Source organism: Phaenicophaeus curvirostris, chromosome 1 (assembly GCF_032191515.1).
Source record: "Phaenicophaeus curvirostris isolate KB17595 chromosome 1, BPBGC_Pcur_1.0, whole genome shotgun sequence".
In the NCBI taxonomy this organism is placed as follows: domain Eukaryota; kingdom Metazoa; phylum Chordata; class Aves; order Cuculiformes; family Cuculidae; genus Phaenicophaeus; species Phaenicophaeus curvirostris.
The window spans coordinates 20,796,503-20,817,405 of record NC_091392.1 but is presented as its reverse complement, the minus strand read 5'-3'; the positions used below and the strand labels follow the sequence as shown (position 1 = coordinate 20,817,405).

Genomic DNA, 20,903 nt, shown 5'->3' with positions numbered 1-20,903 from the left:
AGGGTAAAAGAATCTAGTTTTCCTGCTGATAAAAACCAAGAAGCCAATCTTCCAAGACTACCCACCTCAGCAAAGCTGTTTTTCTTTCTATTCAATGCATTAGAAAACCAGAAACATAAGTAGACATGAGAATGTATTTGGATTCCAGTGAACTTGCCTGGTACAGGGCTCTAAAAACAAAATTCCCATTTATACATAGAATATACAGAAAAGAAATTCACTAAAACTGATATACAACTGACATGATGAAATCCAGAAGGAAAAGGCTTTTACTGTGATTGTCAGAAATTTACATTTCCCATTTTTCACTACAGAACATAAGAAATGTGTTGAACATGCTTTTTATTTCCCACAACCCATAATTTTCTGTCTTTGGAAAGTTTTAGAGGGAGGAGCTCAGAGGTGCTGTGGGAGGGACTAAAATTCATATTAAAGTTTTGGCATCAGAGGGAGAATTGTCAGAACAGAAGGTTTCTTCTGAGGTTTTGCTTTTGTTTTTTCAGTTTAGGATGATAAGTATTCATGTTCAGATTCTTCTAATAATTCTTTTTTGGAATTCTGATTGTCAGATTATCCCCAGGATTGAAGAATGTGGACTTTCATGTTCTCAGGTAATCTCTTACTGGTGCCTGTTTACTGTCTATTAATGTAGTAGCTGTATGCTGCCAAAATAATTTTAAGAAATGTGAGAAAGCAAAAATAGAAAAAATTTTCAGCTGCCATTCACTTCATATTTTTGTCATTCTGAATTAAGTATCCAAAGTGGCAAAGATGACTGTTAGGAAAGGAGTAAGAAAATGCATCTTACGCTATTTCCAACTACTATTGTTAGTACCTTTTTACATCTGTCTTTTGTATTTTGCATTTGAAAAAAGTGGTTTAGTTGTATTAGTTACATTAGAGAGTCAATTTTTGCAATAGCAATGGTGCCAAGGAGATGAGGTAGGGAGGAATGAGAGGTTTCAGACATTGCTAATAAAGTTAGGAATATACAAAACACTAACTTTCCTGTGAATAAATGAATTAAGCTTGAGTAAAACCTGTTTTAAATGTTTTGGGATGAATTTAACCGCAGTATTAAATTGATTGACTTATGTATACACATAAAAGTGAAGTGTGATCCGTACCATCTCTTTAATAGCTTGGAAATGTGTGTTTCCAGATATCCCCACAAAGTGGCAGTATAGATATAATCTGATTGTACTGGCATTCTGAAACTGTAAGCATAGAGTAAATTGAAAGATAAATAATAAGGGATAAAATATAAGGGAATCTGACTTTCAGTCCTAGTAGAGCATGATAACTATATACTTGCTACAGAGAAGTGGAATTGATGGTGTGAAAGAATTTGACTGTCTGTACAGACTTTTCTTGAAGATGCCAGTGTTTAGGACAGGTAATAAGATTTACCAAAAATTGTCTAAATGTGGTGGTACTACCCAGATATTAAGTTAGTACATGTTACAGCAATTCATTCTATATTCTATATGTGCATCCTAGAAAATATCAGGCATAAAGATGCTTGTAAAACACTAGACTGAGAGAATCCCCTCTTTGCTTTGAATTTGCTTTATATTCCCACATTCAAAAATCTGTAGTCTCTAACCTTTAAATAATATTAAATGATAAAATATAATCATAAGAAATAGGATAGGAATGATAGGAATGGTTGGACTCAATGATCCAGTGGGTCTTTTCCAACCTAGTGATTCTATGATTCTATGAAATTAATCTCTAGATGCACCTGAGCACTTCTCAAGAATTTTTATGTACTTGTGCTTATTAATGTAACCATAAGCATTTAAAGTAAATTATGCTCTTTGGTCAGCTGCAATGAGAGTTTAACAGAGAAATGATTTACTGTTCTAATTTGTTTGTCCAAAGAGTGTATGGCTCCCAGACTCAGCATGTAAAAACCAATAGCAACATTTTTCAATGGGATTCAGTCTAGGGGATAGGATTTACCTCTAGTGACCTTAAAGGGTATCTTTCTCTGTCATATCTTAAGTATGTATGTTAGGAAGACTGAGGCACTAGATGCCTAAGATACAGACACAACCTTGTGTTTTGGTAGACTGGATCTCTTTCTTTGCCATCAAGAGTTTGTCTTACAACTTCTGCAATACTGATGGTTGGACATATGAGAAAGGTGTGTTTTTTTTATTTTACAGGGCAAATATATTGTTTCCAGTCTAATGGAATCAATCAATCAATCATTTGTGATGTAAAAGATAGGATTCAGTTCCTGTTCTCTATATAACGTTTCTGCTAGTTGTATTCAATAGAATCTCAAATGCATCAATAACTTTTAAAGGCAAAAGTGTTTTCTCACTCAAAACAATAATCTCAAGAGGACAAATTACTGCTAGTGTAGCATTTTCAACTAGGGCAAAGCTACATGAACTTTAGGATGTCATAACAGGCTTGTTAGAGAAAACTCCTTCTTCCTTTTCCTTTGGAAGTAACTTTAATTTCCCTTCAAACTTACGACAATTTATGACCTCAATCACATTCCTACCTGAGTTACTTTAAAAGGGAGCAGTTAAGGTTCTCCTTAATTTATACTCAGTGGTCTGTATAGGGGCACCCACCAGGGTTACAAAGTAGAGAATCCATGTGTTGGGTTTTTTTTCCTAGTAATTTGCTTAATGTAACAATGAAATATTGCAATTTTAAAACTATTAGATTTTTTCTGTAGCTGCTATTGCTACAAGTGTTAAACAAAAATTTTTTTTTTCTTTACGAAGATTTCCCCTAAGTTTGTATAGAGAATTTCTCTTCTGCAGAGTCAACCCTGAGGTTGTGTGGTTCTTCATAAAACAATAGGGAAATGAAAGCAATTAATTTGCATTTTTCTGTATTTTTCAAACTGTGGGTATTGTCAGAAGGTTTTGAGTAGGTTTAATAAATGAAACAGTTGAATTTGACCAGCAGACTAGATTTTAAGGTAGCTATGTGCCTTGAATGTTTGATTGTAAGTAAGAGGGAAATAGTGACATAACTGTTTTTAGGTAAGTAAAACACTGAACTGTTTAGATTTTAGATCTTATTATAATGTTATAAATCATTCTTAGTTTACTGTGAGAATTCAGCAAGACATACTTGCATTGCCTTGAATAAGGCAATATCCAGGTTTCAGCACTATACCACAAATGGTACTTCTGTTGAGTACAGGAAAGGAAAAACAAGAGCATTGGATGCTTATGCAAGTAGTATATGAAAATCTAAACAGCCTGAAAATATGCAATTGTGGATTGAGTGATGGCAAAGGAACAACTGAGTTTTTATTATCTGTTATGATTAGTTTCTCCTTCCTTATTTTAATGGCTTGGCTTTAGGGCTTGCATGATACTCTGGTATTCAAAGGTTAAATACGATGGGCTTGGTCTCCATGCCTCACCCAATAGCAAACACAGTTATCAACCAAGTTTCCCTGTAAAAGCATAGGGAAATCCCAGCCTGCAGCTGAAATTGGGTTTGTGCCCTACTCATTTTACAATCCACATTGTTTGCAGACTGTACAGAAAGAAAACAGCTTACGCCAAATTTGGCTGAGCAGCTGGTAAAGATCAAGAGCAGTACATTTAAAAAAACCCCAACTCCCCAGAAAACTATGATATAATATTTATATTGTCTGCCATTAAATGTAGTGATGTTTCCAAAGTCCATGTAAAAAGAAGGAAACCCTAAACTGAACTTGGGATTTCCCTGCAATTATAAAGATTAATGGCAGCAAATTCTTGATATAGCTGCTGCCTGTTCATACTTTTCATAGTCAAAGTATGTGGTGTTTCATTACTGGATATTTATGCCATAGGTCAGAGCATTCTGGCTGAATGGTACATGCTGCAAAATCAGTGATATGATACAGCCCTTAGGCCACTGAATGAGCTGATATGTTTGCATTCTTTGTTCATTATTAAGGTAAGCAGTTCCTATTTTAAACATGATCCCAAGCCTCTAAAAATTTGACATAATAATCTAGGTGACATATTTCAGCTGTTCTCTAAAATCTGTTTGAAAACCTAGTTTTAGACATGGACAATGTCTAAAGAGACTGGTCAGAGACCTGGCTTCCTCAGAGTGAGTGTGTGAGAGAGATACGGTGTGAAGTCCCAACACAGAAAGTTGATTCACCACAGACTTTTTTGTGTATACATTGATATAACTGGAGGAGATTCATAAAAATATTAAACATATCTTCTGCTAATATTTGCTGAGATGCAGTGCAATCCATGAGAACGTGCCCTAGACGGAAAGCCTGAGGTTTGCATCCCTGCCTGTCATCGACTTACTTGTGTGGCCCTATTCAAGTAATTTCCTTTCTCCAGTTTTCACAAGTACAAAATAGTGCTGACCTTCCTGGGTGATGTGTTTTAATTACGTACTTTAATTAAGCACTTTGAATACTACAATTAAGTGTTAAGTACTCATTAGTCAAAACAGTCATACTTTAAGGGGCTCAATCATATTGAGTCACTATATTAAAGTGGTAATAACTCATTTGCTTAGATATCCATGCTTGCCTTCTCAGCTGATAGCCAGGAGAGCTACAGTATAGTAAGTTTAGGCAACTTATCTCTTGGACTGTGCTTTAGTGTTGGTCTTAGGCAAATATCTTGGCAATGATATGTGACACTTGACTTCCATGTTTCCTGCTGTGTCCTATGCCACCGTTTGCATGCCATCCTGTTTCCTCATGCCCTAAGATGAAAACAGCCAATGACAGGTACAAGCAAGGAATTAACAAAACTCTCCAGTGTTCCTCATTACTGCATCATCTACCACCACTTCTTACAGCAGAGGTGGAAATGGAGAAAGCTCTGCAATTCAGAAGTTGCAAAAAATGCAACAGTAGCTCTTGTCCTTTTCTTTCTTGCTTCACTCTGGAAAAGGGTTACAAGGTCTGGAAAGAGCTAAGCCACTGGAATTGTAAGAACAGAGGCACTACAAATAGTCGTGAAGGTTGAGAATACAAAATGAATAAACGTTGGAACTGGGCCTAACCAGATGTCCTCAAACTGTAACACAAGGCAGAGCTAGAAGCTTCACACCATGCAACGTCAACGTATGGGCAATTGGTACCTGTAGCAGGAAGTAGATATTAAAAAAAAAGGATATATATGCAAGCTCAGCAGGAGAAGGGAGCTGCTGAGCTTTATTATTGGCAGTGAATTTTAGCTCACAGATCTCTCTCAGCCCTGATCTTAGAGAGGGAAGATATCTGTCAGCTCTGTTTGGACCCAATGCTCAGTGCCAAACACTGAGATTTAAGAGCAGGTTCTTTCCACCCGCTGCAGAATATTGCTGCCTGCCTGCCTGCTATACAGTTAGAAGAGTACTTGTAATTTCACAGAATCACAGAATAACCAGGTTGGAAGAGACCCACCGGATCACCGAGTCCAACCGTTCCTACCAAACACTAAACCATATCCCTCAGCACCTCGTCCACCCGTGCCTTAAACAAACATTTGATCAAATCTAAGCAGGACAGTATTTTTGGGGAAAGGTAATAACTTCAACAAGACCGTGTAGCATCACCTAGCTGGAATCCTTCCAGTGAGGTCTAGGATTAGCTTAATTTGTACATTTGCTAGAGCTGGCAATGCTATGCCTCTTCCTATGTTATGTTTGTTTCTAGTGTCCAGTTCTTCCTCTCTTGTCAGAATGCCTGTGCATGGGAGAGAACCAGGCTTTGGATACTGTCCTGGGTTTTTGCCTCATCATTGATGAGCTAGTCTGCACTCCCAGATAGGTAGGTAATTTGGACCTAAGAAAGGAGTTTCCTCCAAACTTGACTGAAAATAACTTAATTTCTGGGAGCCATCAATTCCCGTGTGCCATGCTATGGCCGCCACGCTATTCAAATCAAGACAACACGTTTTGAAGTTCTCTGTGTTACATTACCATCATCCTCACAAGAGATCCATATTTTTATATATCAACTCCAGCAGAGATGTTTTCATTGTAGTTTTCATACTCCTGGAAAACTGTTTTTCCTTGTAAGAAGGACCCATCTATACGAAGGGTCGGAGGGAGGATCCAGGGAACTACAGGCCTGTCAGTCTGACCTCAGTGCCAGGGAAAGTCATGGAGCAGGTGATCTTGAGTGCTATCATGAAGCACATGCAAGAGAACCAGGTGATCAGGCCCAGTCAACATGGGTTCACAAAAGGCAGGTCTTGCCAAACTAACCTGATCGCCTTCTATGAAAAAGTGACTCGGCTGCTGGATGAGGGAAAGGCTGTGGATGTGGTCTTCCTGGACTTCAGTAAAGCCTTTGACACAGTTTCTCACAGCATTCTGCATCGGAAACTGTCAGCCTCTGGCCTGGACAGGCGCACACTCTCCTGGGTGGAAAACTGGTTGGATGGCCGGGCCCAGAGAGTGGTGGGAAATGGTGCGAAATCCAGCTGGAGGCCAGTGACAAGTGGGGTTCCCCAGGGCTCAGTGCTGGGTCCAGCCCTGTTCAATGTCTTTATCAATGACCTGGATGAAGGCATCGAGTGCACCCTTAGCAAGTTTGCAGACGATACTAAGCTGGGTGGAAGTGTTGATCTGCTGGAGGGTAGGGAGGCTCTGCAAAGGGATCTGAACAGGCTGGACCACTGGGAAGAGTCCAATGGCATGAGGTTTAACAAGGCCAAATGCCGAGTCCTGCACTTAAGACACAACAACCCTGTGCAGTGCTACAGTCTAGGAGAAGAGTGGCTGGAAAGCTGCCTGGTAGAGAAGGACCTGGGGGTGTTGGTTGACAGCAACTGAACATGAGCCAGCAGTGTGCCCAGGTGGCCAAGAAGGCCAATGGCATCTTGGCTTGTATCAGAAACGGCGTGACCAGCAGGTCCAGGGAGGTTATTCTCCCTCTGTACTTGGCACTGGTGAGACTGCTCCTTGAATCCTGTGTTCAGTTCTGGGCCCCTCACCACAAGAAGGATGTTGAGGCTCTGGAGCGAGTCCAGAGAAGAGCGACGAAGCTGGTGAAGGGGCTGGAGAACAGGCCTTATGAGGAGAGGCTGAGAGAGCTGGGGTTGTTTAGCCTGGAGAAGAGGAAGCTGAGGGGAGACCTCATTGCTCTCTACAACTACCTGAAAGGAGGTTGTAGAGAGGAGGGTGCTGGCCTCTTCTCCCAAGTGACAGGGGACAGGACAAGAGGGAATGGCCTCAAGCTCCACCAGGGGAGGTTTAGGCTGGACATCAAGAAAAAAATTTTCACAGAAAGGGTCATTGGGCACTGGAACAGGCTGCCCAGGGAGGTGGTTGAGTCCCCTTCCCTGGAGATGGTTAAGGGACGGGTGGATGAGGTGCTGAGGGGCTGTGATTCTGTGATTCTGTGATTTTTTAAAATGATTTTGTTAACATTTATTGACTATTTTTTGAATACCAGAAAATTATTTGCCAACTTAAAACCACAAGAAAGAAAAGATATCCTGAACAGCCATGTGTTGCTGAGGAAGTTCCAGACCAGGTCTGAACAACTTGGCTAGGAATGACCACAGAACTGTTAAATTAATGTATACTCAGATGTGATACAGTCCCATCACAGCCTTCACTCTGCCTTCACAACTGTAGGAACTGGGCCAGAATTTTCTGGAGTCATAAATAAGCTGGAAAGTTACAGTAACTAATGATACTGAACACTGGAATAGATTGCCTGTGGAGCTTATAGAGATCTCCACTAATGCTAAGCAAATATCTCTCAGATATATCTCAGATAAAGATCATGCTTCCTAAGGCAGAAATGTAGAGTAGTGGCATCTTGAGTTCCTTTCTAACCCTAATATCTCTGCCTTTATGTGTAATTTTCTTTTTTGTGGGGTCTAAATATGTTTTTTCAAGTTATTTTTAACTTATTCTTTCGGAACAGTCAACAGAGCCAAAGACCTGTCTTGCTGTATTTCATATTTTGCCCTTTCAGCGTGCAAAATATTGGACTGAGCATGAAAACTGTATGGTACATATAATCTCATTCAGGAAGTGTCTATGCAAAAATGAAGAGAGTTTTAGTTTTACTTTGTCTGTGTCTCTCTTGCAAGAAAAAGTTTCAACTTAGTTGCTTTGTATATGTGTGGTAAATTTCAATCATTTCTGGAAAACTGATTGTCCTGGAATTGCCTCTACTTGCCTGCATATTTTCAGAAAGTATGAATCATATAAACAACATTGCACAGTACTAGATGTGCATTCATTGTCTTTTCTTGGAAAAACTTTGAGGAAATAGAATTTATTGCAGTTAATACATTTCACTGTCTCTGTTTTTTTTTTTTTTCCCTTCATTCCTACATATGCAAACTTCCTTGATCTTTTTCCCACTTCCTCATCTCCATAACCTTCTGTTCTTCCCTCCATGACTGCAATGACAGATTTCTCCATTACTTTTCAAATTTTGATATCTTCGTGCTATAATTTTTCCATGTTTTTTTTTAAATTTATTTTTGCAATTCTCATTGTAGTATCATGCTTAGTTTTGGTCAGTAGTGTGTGTTCTTTTAATGTTCCCCTCTAATTTTCCATATATTATGTTTATACATGATATAATAGATTAACTTTTAGAGTGTGGTCACATCAGCACTACATTCAGTCTGCCCTCGTAGCCTATTTTCTCTTCCACTTAGAAGGAAAAATCCCTACATATGCTTCTTAGGCAAATATGTGGGATAGGTGGTTTTCAGTGAGTAAGGGCTGTCATTAAAAATGAGACATAGGGTGAAGCAACATATGAAGGTAGTGGACATTGATGGGTTTCTTAGAGCTGAGGCCGCGCCCAGGAATTATTGCTGCCACTAGGGACAGCAGGATGATCACACAGCAAGGTGAAACAATGCTGCTGTTGTAAACTTGGTGGAATCCTGCCTCTTTGGAAACCCTTCTTTTGGACCTCTTCCTTCTTTAATTGGACTTTGCTAACTTTAGCAACTACAGGTTGTGGAAGATACACAAGATAAAGCCAAACTATATGATTATTCTGTGTTATTTTTGGTTTGTTTTTTTTTTTTTCATCCTCTCACTTCCCCTCCCTGAAGTCCCCATAAAATTATGAGTTATTATTAAAAAGATAAATAATGTAAATTAAGCAATGGCTATTTTTAGTAATTATTCTTTATTTTGCATTTTATATAACTTATTCTTCCTTAGTATTTCCAAATTTATTCATAACTTGTTTCTGTATCAGTTATCTAAAACTGCAGATGTTTCAGCTGGAATGCACAGTACAGATATGTTCAAGAAGGCTTGTCTGCATGACAATTTTTGAATATTTAAGAATTTTTTATGTAGTCACGCTACTAGCTCTTTTACGGAAAGGTGTTTTAGGCTTTTGGTCCTCTTGATAGGAGAGACAGATATGCAGGGATTCTAGTGTAAGTTTTCTGATCTAGGATTAAGACTTTCAGATGCCATAATAATATTAATATGAATAGTTAGGAAATAATCCCCTCTCTCCAAAATTTTCAAGTTTTCAAGCTGAAAAAAAAAGAACTTTTTCGCCTACACTGTACTAAGATTTTCCTCATTTTGCCGTGGCTGGAGTCTTTCTGTAACTCAAGCAAGCTTAATTAGAGCTTGTCAGGCATCTTTATAATTAAGTATTTAATAGAAGCAATTCCTGGGCTGTTACTGGGGTACCAGGAAGGAATGCAGTAGCCTCTTAGGACGGGCCGTCTGAGACTGCCACTGCTTCTAGCATGGCCTGAGGGATCATTTGTATGGCCTTTCATCCTTACACAACAGCATAGCAAGCTAAGGCTAGAATAAAACCAAAGTCAACATTGAAAAATATTTCTCATCAGGATGAGTTATTATCAGAGGGAGTTCCGAGTTTATGTAGGTTTGAGATTTTTCTCCGTTTGAGGACACCAGGGAAAACCACTATTATCGTGGGACCTACCAAAACCAGAAACATGCTCCTGCATTTCTCTCCTTGGCTTTGAAGGACGTCTCAGCCCTGACATGTGGCCTCTAAAGTCTTGAGACTGTTATAAGAAATTATTACCAAATGTGCTTTGTTGTTCTAAACTGTAGTATGACTTTATGATCCATACTGGCAGGGTTGGCATTAGCAAGTTAATTTTTGTTTTTAAGCCCCCTCCACTCCTAAATTTCAGGATAATTTCTGTAGCACGTTCACCCATTCTATGGCCCTGCCTTTTTCCTGTGGTTCCAGATTATTAAATACAGATTAAATGGCGATTATGAGAAAACGTTAGTGACTTGTCAGGGCAGCATGAGAAACCTGCATGCTCAGCATTGTGCTGCCTCAAGTTAGGCAGGGGAAGAAGTTAAGCACTGGGTTAGTCTGAACTCCACTCTCTAGAGCCTAGGCACCGGAGTTATGAACCAGAATTTGATGTCCTCTATTCAGAGTAGCTGCTGAGAGCCATGCTTCCAAAGTTTCAGGTGTTTTTTTTTTTTCTTCTGATGCCTGCTTAAAATAAAATGTAAATGGCATTTGAAGTAGGAAACAGATGCCCCATTTGAATGTTGAAACTTTAAACTTAACTTAAAAAATTACGCTGTATCTTGTTGGACCTTTTCTCAGACCATCATTCTTTCCTTTCCTCTCTATAAAATATTACTATATTGTGACAAGGTTTGGGAAACCCTCTCACTTACTGGGCAGCATGACAGCACACAATTTAGAATTAGAACAGCTTCAGGTTAAGGAGGATGTTGAACCTGGTTGTCCCTTGAAGTAAGGACTTGAGAGCAACAGTATAAAAGCTGGAATATGCCCATATTCTGTGTTTCTCTTCTAATATTTGCAGGCTGAATGTAGCTAGGCTTGAGCCTTGTTAGTGTGACCTCTCTTACTGTTAAAGCTTCCCTAGTCCTCTGCTATGCTGAATCACAGAATCACAGAATCACAGAATAACCAGGTTGGAAGAGACCCACCGGATCACCGAGTCCAACCGTTCCTAGCAAACACTAGGAGGAGGTGGATGTTTCATAGGAGAATGCATGTTATCCCAAAGAGCTTTGTCATGAGTTAGATATCATTCCAGCTTCATTCTGGTCATGTACTAGACACCAAACTACATATACCCAGGGGGCTTACAGACCAGAAAGGGAAGTGCCTAATAAGCTTAGGTGCCTCTAGTGTTAGTTGGCAGTTAATAGAGTGTTATGGATTATGGCATTCGGCTGAGATTGCTACAGTTTGCATAAATCATGTTTCAGGTACCTAAATCCTCTTTTAGATTTGGCTGACTTAATCTTATTTTGCAAATGACTGTAAATTGTGCCTTCATTTCACTACTAGCAGCAGTGCAAAATCCACAGAGGAATTACATTACTTGGAAATGATGCTACACTTTTCTCATGGGGAAAGCTGAGTTGATATAGGCAAAGTTTTTCCCCACTTGGATCTGAGTCAAAGTTTCATTCAAATCAGTGGAAAGAGTTTCACTTAACCATAGTTCTCCACAATTTGTGGATGTGAACATGGTGGCATTTATTATTTATAAAGGTCACAGTGTACAGCAGAGCACTGTTCTGCTCCTGAGTCTGACTCTAAACACAAATAAAATGAGTAGTTGTCTACAGCAAGATGGTAAGGGCTTTGCTGTGTATGCCAGAGCAATGGAAAGCCAAGCCTGCAATACTTCCCCTCTTTTGCTGAACAGTAGTGTTAGGATGTATGAGAAGATAGTAACTGGAACAGAAAACCGATTTTCAGGCCAAAAGAAAACTAAGTATTTCCAAAGGAAATAACTACTGCCTCCAGCAGCAGCAGCAGGCAGGAGGAGCAATTCTATCTGGACAGTCTTTTCTGAAGATTATGATCTTCACTTCAGTTCTTACTGGTGTGGGTTTTGGTTTTTTTTTTTTTTCTCCTCTGTGGCAATCTCACTGCCTGCTGGTTCTAGTCACCTCTGAGGCTGTAAGTCTCAGTGCTGTCAGTGCTGCTGGGGGAACCTTGACTGAGTTTTTGTTATAGACTCCTCTATGCTACAGAGACTGTTATACCATCCCTAACCTCTAAGCATGGGATATCTATGGTTGTCCACAGAGTTTACAGAATCTATGTCCTCCAGTTTTCAAGAAATGACCTAAGTAATGGCTGGTCTGGTGCTGGTGGTGGTACCAATTCTAGCAAAAAGCTGGACTTGGCAATATTCAGAGACACCTTCCTCCTCAAATTCCTTTGATTCTATTTTATCATCTTCCATATGAGATTTCCAGTTATTCACTGAAATAACCATGCTGTGTTAGAATTTCCCTGTCTCATTGTTAGACTAGAAGTGCTGATTTGGTAGATTACTCGTCCTTTCAAGTAGCTGAGTGTTCTGAAATTTTTGACACTCTGTCTATGGGATGGTGCTGATTTATACCAGCTGAGAATATGGCATTCAAAGTGCATTTTAATCTATTGTATGCAATTCTATTTTGTTAACAACTTGTATTAATATTTCAGGAAATATGACATCAAAATGATTGATGATTTTTTTTTTTTAATTTTTTTTTTTTTTAAAAAAGAACCTAGGGCATACTGTTTCTTTAGGCAAATTCTGCTTCTAGTCCTGGAGCTGAAGCATACAATAGAATAGGCAACTTTTATTTCAGACTGTAATGGCTTCCTTTGGTCCAATAAATTTTAAAAAAAGTGGTTTCTGTGTAGGCCTTTTTTGTATCACAGCATTATTTTTACATACAATTAACTTAAAAAATAATACAAGGGGGGAATATTCTTCCCAGTTGTGAGGCCTCAAAGCAATATTGTTTTGACCTGACATTCGCTTATAGGATAAATGCGTATCACTGCAAAGAGTTCTGAGAAATATAATTACTGTGCTGCCAACTCTTTCGCTTGTTCTGCTCTCTAAAAAGGGTTCAGCCAGGTAGCCACAATAATGGTTAGAAGATGTTCTATGTCACACGCAATCCAGCTGAAATACAGGACAGTCCAGTTAAAATATGGGAACAGGATTCCTCTGCATCGATACAGTGCAGGAGTAAGTACATACTAACTTGAAGACAGAAACTGTTTTACCTGAATGGTAGCAGGTAAAGAGAAGGACAAAAATCTAATGGACCTGAGGGTCTTGTCTTAGTCATGCACTCCTGCATTACTGAAATACTGCTAAACTGTCATACCTTGTGACAAACAGCAGGCTGTGGAGGACAGGGTCCATACATTTCCATATACACATGAGATGGCAAATGGTGCATGAAACAAAAACTGGTACTTATGCTATAGACCACTGTGAAGCCTTACTGGTGATTGTCCAATAATCTTCAATAAACCAAATAATCTCTTCTCTATTTGTTCATTTTTGGTTCACTGTTAGTTGAGAGCAATCAATGTGATGTTAACACAGGCAGGCATTACCTTGCTCTGTTGGACACAAGCCAGCTCTCATCCAAAAAGTGCATGACAGCATTAGGGCTGTACCGAACGTGAGCTTGATATCCCACTTCTCAGTAGTACTTATCCTCTCAGGTTCAACACTTCACTGATGTGATAGGATCATTTTTTTTTCATACTTGGGACACAAACAGAGAAGCTTGGAGATGGATAATGCATAGGCATGACTCAGATGGGGTTTTTTTTAGCGTTCTGTAAAAAAATCCAGCAACATCCAGACTGTCTTGTAGAAGCGGTAGTTCAAAGTAGTAAAAGATAATGTTTCACTGTAAGTTCAGGTGCCTAATTCTTTTCTGCATAGATAACGGTCCAAATGCTTCCTTCTATGATTGCTTAGCTAATCCCAGTGCGCACTGTTCACATGTATCTGATTACCACATTGACAGTAAAAGTTGAAAAACAACCTTGTGGCTTGCCAAAAATTAAAAAGGATCATTGGTAAGATAGTTTTACCTTGGCAATGAAAGTAATTACACATAATGTCAAATAAATACAGATGCTCCTTTTGAGAAAAGGTCTTTCGAGGACACTATCAGCAATACTATGAATTTTTAACAGTTCTAAATTTTCATAATGTGTGTATTAATTGTTATAATTCCTCTGGCTCTCAGTAAATATAACTGCAATTTTATTCAATTGCCAAATGTGTTCTGTAAGCCTATTTTTTCCCTTTTCAACTGTTTCCAATAACATGCTTTTTTGTATATTAATAATCCTTGATATAGTTAAGACTCTTATTTTAGTGAGACAGGAATCATTGGTTTATCTCTATGCTCTCCCTTGCTGTAAAGAAGTCTGTTTCCTTACATTTGGTAAAATAAACACAGGGATGAGTTTTATAAGAACAGAATGACAGAAGTCCTGTGAGGTTCCAGTCCTAGCATCAAGGACATTTAAAGTGCTAAGCCATTATATCTCCTTTGCCTATGAAAATAGCTCTGGAAGAAGCTAAAGCATACTTGCTTTCTTCCATTTGTGAAGTTCTCCCTAGAAAGTTTCAGGGGCTGAATGCCTCTATGTAAGAAATTATAGTACTTTGTTGATTGTCTGAGGAGCTTATAATGCAGCTCTGAATCCTTTCTGTTTCCATCCAAAGTTCTTAAATTGTATAAATCTGTAGCACTTTGACTGTGGCTGTTCACTGTTCAAAGACCTTTTTCTTTATGGAGATGACTGAGACCACATTAGCATTGTAATGTTTTTCACTAGGGTCCATGAGAAATCATTTATGACTCATGGCCTGGCATCTGTAGGCTCTTCCCTCCATTGAAAAGGGTGAGCAGTTGGATAAAAGAAGGGTGCTGGTGGATTGCCTCCATGGAAAGGGGTAAGTAGCTCCCTCTCAGTACTGGGGTATAACAACTACTTTCACATGTTTGTGATGCTCCCAGCTGAGAAGAAGAATTGAGACTGCTTTATAAGGCACTAAATAAATCCAAGTGTGAAATTGTCCTCAAAACTGTGTGTGGTTTCAGTCACTGAATTTGGAAAGATACATTAAAGTAGAAATAGCTAAATTAAAAGATTTAGTGCTGTCAGAGAACAGAGCTTCTGGAATAGCCTTAGATATTGGAACAGTGTATATGGAAGCCTGACTGATTTTAAAATTAAGCTTCACCAGTTTTTGAAAAGGATTAGATAATGTGGTTATCAGGGGACTAGGCCTAGCGATCTGGGAGATTCTTTCTGATTGTTTCAGAATAAGATGGATTTGTGCAGAGCATCCCCTCTGGACTGGAAGTCAAACCAAACATGATTAGATTCATCATCTTTATCAGCCTTTTCACTACATTTTGCATGGTGCTGTAGCAAGATCACACCACATTAAGACACCACTTTTCCTGTGTGGTAAGACTGTTTACAGTCCCATGTTTGCTTTTTAATAGTGGTCAAAGAACAGAAATTGCTTGAACAGAGGGAAACATCAGGAGATGATTGTGTTCATTTTTCTCTCCCCTTTCTGGCAGCTGAACCTAAAGCAGGAATGTAGGAAACAGCTTTGCCTCTGAGGATCCTCAAAAGAGGGAAATGCTGTTCACCGTACATTCATGGACTTCAGTGTAGGCATCTTAATGAATGCAGGTTTAGTATCTGACAATCTGGTTCCAATTAAGGAACACATTTTAAGGCATTTTCAGGCATATTACTACTCCTTATGGAATTGTTGAAGAGCTGACACCAGCTATTCTATGAATACGGTACAACAGAGCTAACAGGTAGATCATGAAGCCAATTTTGCCTCAGACTCTTTCCTGCAAGACAGAACATTCAGGGAAGAATTTCCACACTTCTGCACTCGATTCAGTGCCTGGAGATATGAGAGGAAATGGGAAGCAAGTCTAATCTTTGTTTCTTTTCTTTGGTAATTTTAACTCATGAAAATACTCCTTGTCCTCCCAAATCCAAGTCTTCCTCTGCTGATCTCACTTTCTTCTCTCCAGTCTTTAAACATAACAATGTGATATTAGAGTAGACTTAGATTGAGGTGAAGTTGCTGCACTGGCTAAAAAGTTGGCACCCAACCTTCTATTCAGAATGCTGCACGTTGGTGGTGCCTGCTCAGATAACCTCTAGCTACAGTTGAGTAATACCACAAATGGGGAAAACCCTAGAGAAACAGGAAAATCCCTAAGTGTTTGTGCGTTGTGTAAGTATATTTTGCTTAGGCTGTTTGCCAAAGCAGATATAAATCAAAGATGCTCTCTGTATAGCAGTAAAATGTACTATCATGATCAGGGTCTTATTTTTGCATAAAAGCAGCATTTGTGAAAGGGGAAGAAAATTTCCATTCTGGTTGTGGTGTGTTATGTTTTTCTATTGCATTCATTACTGAAAATTCCTGAAAACAAAAGATATAGAAAGTGGGAGAGGAACTTGGTTGATTTATTTGAGTTCTTGACTCAAATGGTCTCTTTTGACTATTTTGCAAAATGATTATAAAAGAAAATATCACTTCCCCTCCTATTCCTCTCCCCGCCTTTGGTATTGTACAATAAAAAGAAACACTTATTGAAAAAAAGGAACTGAGCTTGCTGTAACTGGTAAGTATTTGCGCAAATGTTTGATTACTTATGTAAACCTTCCCAACAACTCCTCACTCAGAACAAAACCAAGTGTCCAAGAATGATAAAACATCTCCTTACCAGAACAAAAATCACTGATGGGTATGTTTCTTCTTTTTCCATGGAGAAGATGAGAAAATAAATGCAAGATGATAGTGGAAAATGCTTAGATGGTAGGATTCATCAGAGCAACAGTAAAAACCAAGATTTAATAAGCATAGACCAGAAGGAATAGGAAAATTTCTGTATTGTTCTACAGCCCCACAGAAGTGGGTGACGGTTTTTTCATGTTTGTAACTGAAGATAATTTATTTACAAATGCTTTCCATTTTTCAGGTGTCATAACAGGGACACTAAAGCACTGTCTTTAAGTAAAAGGCTGAATCCTCTGAGTTTTGTGAGATTTTTATTGTTTTCTTAAATGGGATCTTGATTTTCTCCTAACGTATTTTTGCACCAGTTTTGATTGTAGCCAGAGGGAATGGTTACAGAACATATTTAAAGATGATGTTCTAAGAAATTTTGACTGGAAATTGGGAACTCTCTTTAGTCACCTAACAAAAATATTTTGAGTAGCTTAGCCACAGAATGGGAAGTGTAAAGTATGGAAATAATTTGCTAAATTATCAGCCTTGTGAGAGATTGATTTCTTTCAGTAAGCAGTAGCTCAGCAATTAGTTGATTCAACAGTTGGGTTTTCTACCAAGAAAGCTAGCTTCCTAACTCAGTCAGTCAGTCAGTCAGTCAGTCAGTCAGTCAGTCAGTCAGTCAGTCAGTCACTCACTCACTCACTCACTCACTCACTCACTCACTCACTCAATTTTTTGCAGTCCTTTTGTATATTTGTCTATTCTCCTCCTTAAGGTTGTGGAGAACCTCAAGTAAAGAGATAAAATTCAAATTGTCCTGCATAGTCCTGCAGGGTTTGATTAGATATAATTAAAAATTAAGGCTTTGAAACTCCAGTGGTGTTTTGTTTGAGCTGGCATATTCCACTTTTATTGGGTTAGTGTTGCACTGAATTATTCAGAAAGCTATAGTCTTCTCCTTTCTATTGATGAATTTGCATTGGGAGAATCAGCAAACTACCAAGGAAGCTTTTTAATTAGGGGGCCAGAAATAATTAATAAATGACAACTATTTCTGTGAACACATTGCAACAGAAATGAGGTAACATTCTTCAGTCCTTTAGGGGGATTTGAGGAATTTATGAAAACACTGAAATAGAAGTACCCCAGTTACAAAACAGTTAAGTAAGGAAGTTTGATTTCTTTTAGATTTGTTAAGTGTTGATGTAGAATTGTGCAGAAGCAGCCAAAGTAATATCTTTAACAATGTCACAAGTAAATTTTATAATCTTCAGTCTGTGAAAGGATATGACTACATCTGTCTTATTATAAAGTGTTTACAAATACCACCTTTTATGCATTTGCACTTTTATAAGTAAAATTGGCAAACTTCCAATTGTAAAAGATGACAATGTAAATCCAGAAGTGACTGGTAGATATAAAAGTGCCAGAAGGACAAAGGAATGAGGACTAATGTGGCTTCAATACCAGTGACAGTTTTTAAAAGGGTTTCTTTAGAAACAAGCTTATCTAGCTTGAATAAAAACTAGAATGAAAACACACTTCTCTGGTATTTTGGCAGCTGCCACGGGGTAGATAACATGCTGTCATTTCTCACCTGCAGCAATAGTACAATTTTGCTGTACAGCTCTGTTTACTAGGGGGACAGAATTACCTGTGGATGAAAAGAAGGACTTCCTCTTGGAAGACCATGTTATCATTATTTTATGAAGTGCTGATGCTTATCCAGGCTGCAGCCTCTGTGTTTGTCTACAACCCCAAAACTTCCAAATGTCCTGAGACAATTTTGCTGGCTCTAAAACTCGTAGGTTGTTGGCTTATTGACAAGATCCTAAAATGTTTTAAAAGGACTGAAGAGCTGCCAGTTTGAAAGCAGAAGAGACAAGGTGGTGCCTGCCCCTTTTGTGGGTGCGACGAAAGTGTCTCTGCAAATGAGACATTGATTTTAAAGGAAAGCAGAAGGGAACATATGTGGTGTATACATAGGATTACTGATGTAAGTGCTGTGCCAGAAACTTGGATGCCAGAACAGGAGAAAACAATATTTGCTGGCTAAGCAATAGCCTTTCTTTAGAATGTCATGCATAGACTTAAGAATTGTTATTTTTAAACTCTACAGAATTTCAGTGTGTTGTTAAGTGTTTATTTTACTGGGAAAATGGGTGTAGTCTATATGAAAGACAGCTGGAAACTTGTTAAAATCTCAATGTCAGATTCACTTTACCTCTTACAAAATCACTTTCCCGCATGAACACGGTAAGTAAGGAGCCCGGGTAATTTAATTTTCAGGATTCTGAGCCTGACAGTCCTCAGAAATAAAAAGGTGAGTCTTATTTCTAAATTCCATTTGAAATTATTGTAATAACTCCTTCTATTGGTCTGGTATGATCTTTTAAAAATCATACAATATTCAGTAGTGTCCTAGATATCTGCCATTGAGAAATTGTTTGGTTCCTTTGCCCTGGTATGAAGCCGTCTACAGTTGACAGAACAGTAAATAAGCTACTGGTCAGTGTGAATGGCAGTACCTGATAAAATTATGTCTGTATTTGATGAAACTGGTATACTTGTCATAGCAATTACATCTCAGTAGAAATAAGGATAGTGTTGATCATGTGTCTCCATATGTATCAGGCTGTCATATGCAGTAGTACATTTTCATTGTATTTGGAAGTCTTTCTTAATTTTGCAAATTATTTCTGTTGTGGGTTGTGAACAGGTTTAGTTGTTTAAGGTGCACTTATATTTGTGTACAATGATTAAGCAATGTTTTCTTATTGTTACCTCAGCTTTTATAATATTTTTGTTTTTATTTCCAGGGGATTAATTGTAAAAGCAAGCCTTCCAGTGAGTATATGTCATTCAATATTTTTACTACATTTGTTTTTGGAAGATAAAGATTACTGAGTACAGATAATAAGTCCACTTTCCTGATGACATCAGACCACTGTCATTTGACAGGGTATTTAGCACCAGTTTCCTTGTACAAGCACTGCAAATTGATAGGCTCTGACAGATAATAGGTAAATAATGACTGTGCATTGTTGCTTTATATTTTTCCTTACCGTAGATGATCACTGAGAGAATTTGCTTAGTCATGTCACGTGTTTTTATTACTTCTATTTATTATTATTGCCTGCAGTAATAATACAGGCACTTGAATTACCTGAACTCTGAAGCTTCCATCGATCACTCCTCCAGTGAACAGTCACTTAATAGGGAAGTATGAGGCCACTGTTTTGCAGGCAGACCCCTCTGAGAGTTCATTCCGATCTGAAGGACTATCTCTGAGCACTACTTGTTTCCACAGTGCCTTTCCTGGATCTGTGTGGCAGAGAGTCCACAGGCAGGGGGGAAACTGCAGTGCTGAGCCCCAGACATGTGAGATGCTGATGCTATGGCATGGGGCATGAGCCAAACATCACCTGTCATGAGTCTTACTCTGAAAGCATGGCATTTATAGGACGTGTGTTGAGGTGGAGAGAAAGAACTTGGCAGTGGAAGGGATGCAGTTAAAATTCCCACCTGAAGAAGTCTCTAACTTTCTACAGAGGGAGAAAGCAGAGGGAACCATTGGTGGCTGGTTCAAGGACTGTGAATGAATCTTTTTAAGATTAGGCAGCTGAGCCGCTAATTACACAAACTATGTGGAAGAAATAGTAGAAGAGGAGAGAAATAGAGGCAGTGACCTCTGCTCCGCCTAGCTGAAGCATGACTTCATGCCCTCAGGCAGAATGGACTGAGGAAACCAAATCCTTCAGCCCAGATCTGAAAGGAGAGGATACCTGCAATACTGTTGTTTACAGGTTAAAATCTGTGCTGGCTATTACACAAATGCAGATCTAGATGGTGGAGACTCACTAGTTACTATGAAGTGGTGATTCATTCCACACATCTTAGGAAGACAAAATGAATTATGTGCTGGGAGGGAGGCAAGAGGGGTTCTCCCTTTCTGTTGACTGCTGGAGGTACTTGGATGATGTACATAATCTTAAACTAGATGTTTAGTTCTTAGCTGGATCTAGACTTTTGGGCACTGAAGAGTTTGTAAACTAAAGATCCTTATCTTTCAAGATGATGTGCATGAAGCAGAGCTGGTTGTAGATGTTCAGTGCTGTTTGAAAATGACTTTATCTGCTCTCTTTAATACAAATAACATCGGATGACTCAGCCTTATATGAAAACACATTTTTTTTGTCTTCATCCTAATTCACTTGTGCAACAGTGGGTGTATCATTTCCACACTTCCTTTACTATAGTCAATTTATAGGTAAAATTAGCTTAAAAGACCTCAACTGTATCACAGAGCACCTTTGCAGTAGTCATTGCTTTTATCTGCAACAAAAAGATTCCTAGAATTTGCAGCTATCAGCTCAGCAGTATTTGGCA

The 20,903-nt window shown here is 38.6% G+C and overlaps 1 protein-coding gene across 4 annotated transcripts in view; it reads left to right on the top strand.

The window, feature by feature from the left end:
* Window positions 1–475: 475 nt before the first annotated feature.
* Window positions 476–20,903, top strand: part of IL17REL (interleukin 17 receptor E like) — a 47,284-nt gene continuing 26,856 nt past the window's right edge. For all 4 annotated transcript variants that reach the window (XM_069850037.1, XM_069850053.1, XM_069850045.1 and 1 more), the window contains exons 1-2: window positions 476–611; window positions 19,334–19,361. In XM_069850037.1, coding sequence (XP_069706138.1) covers window positions 510–611; window positions 19,334–19,361 — 130 coding nt within the window. In that variant the 5' untranslated portion in view covers window positions 476–509. The remainder of the gene's footprint in view (window positions 612–19,333; window positions 19,362–20,903) is intronic.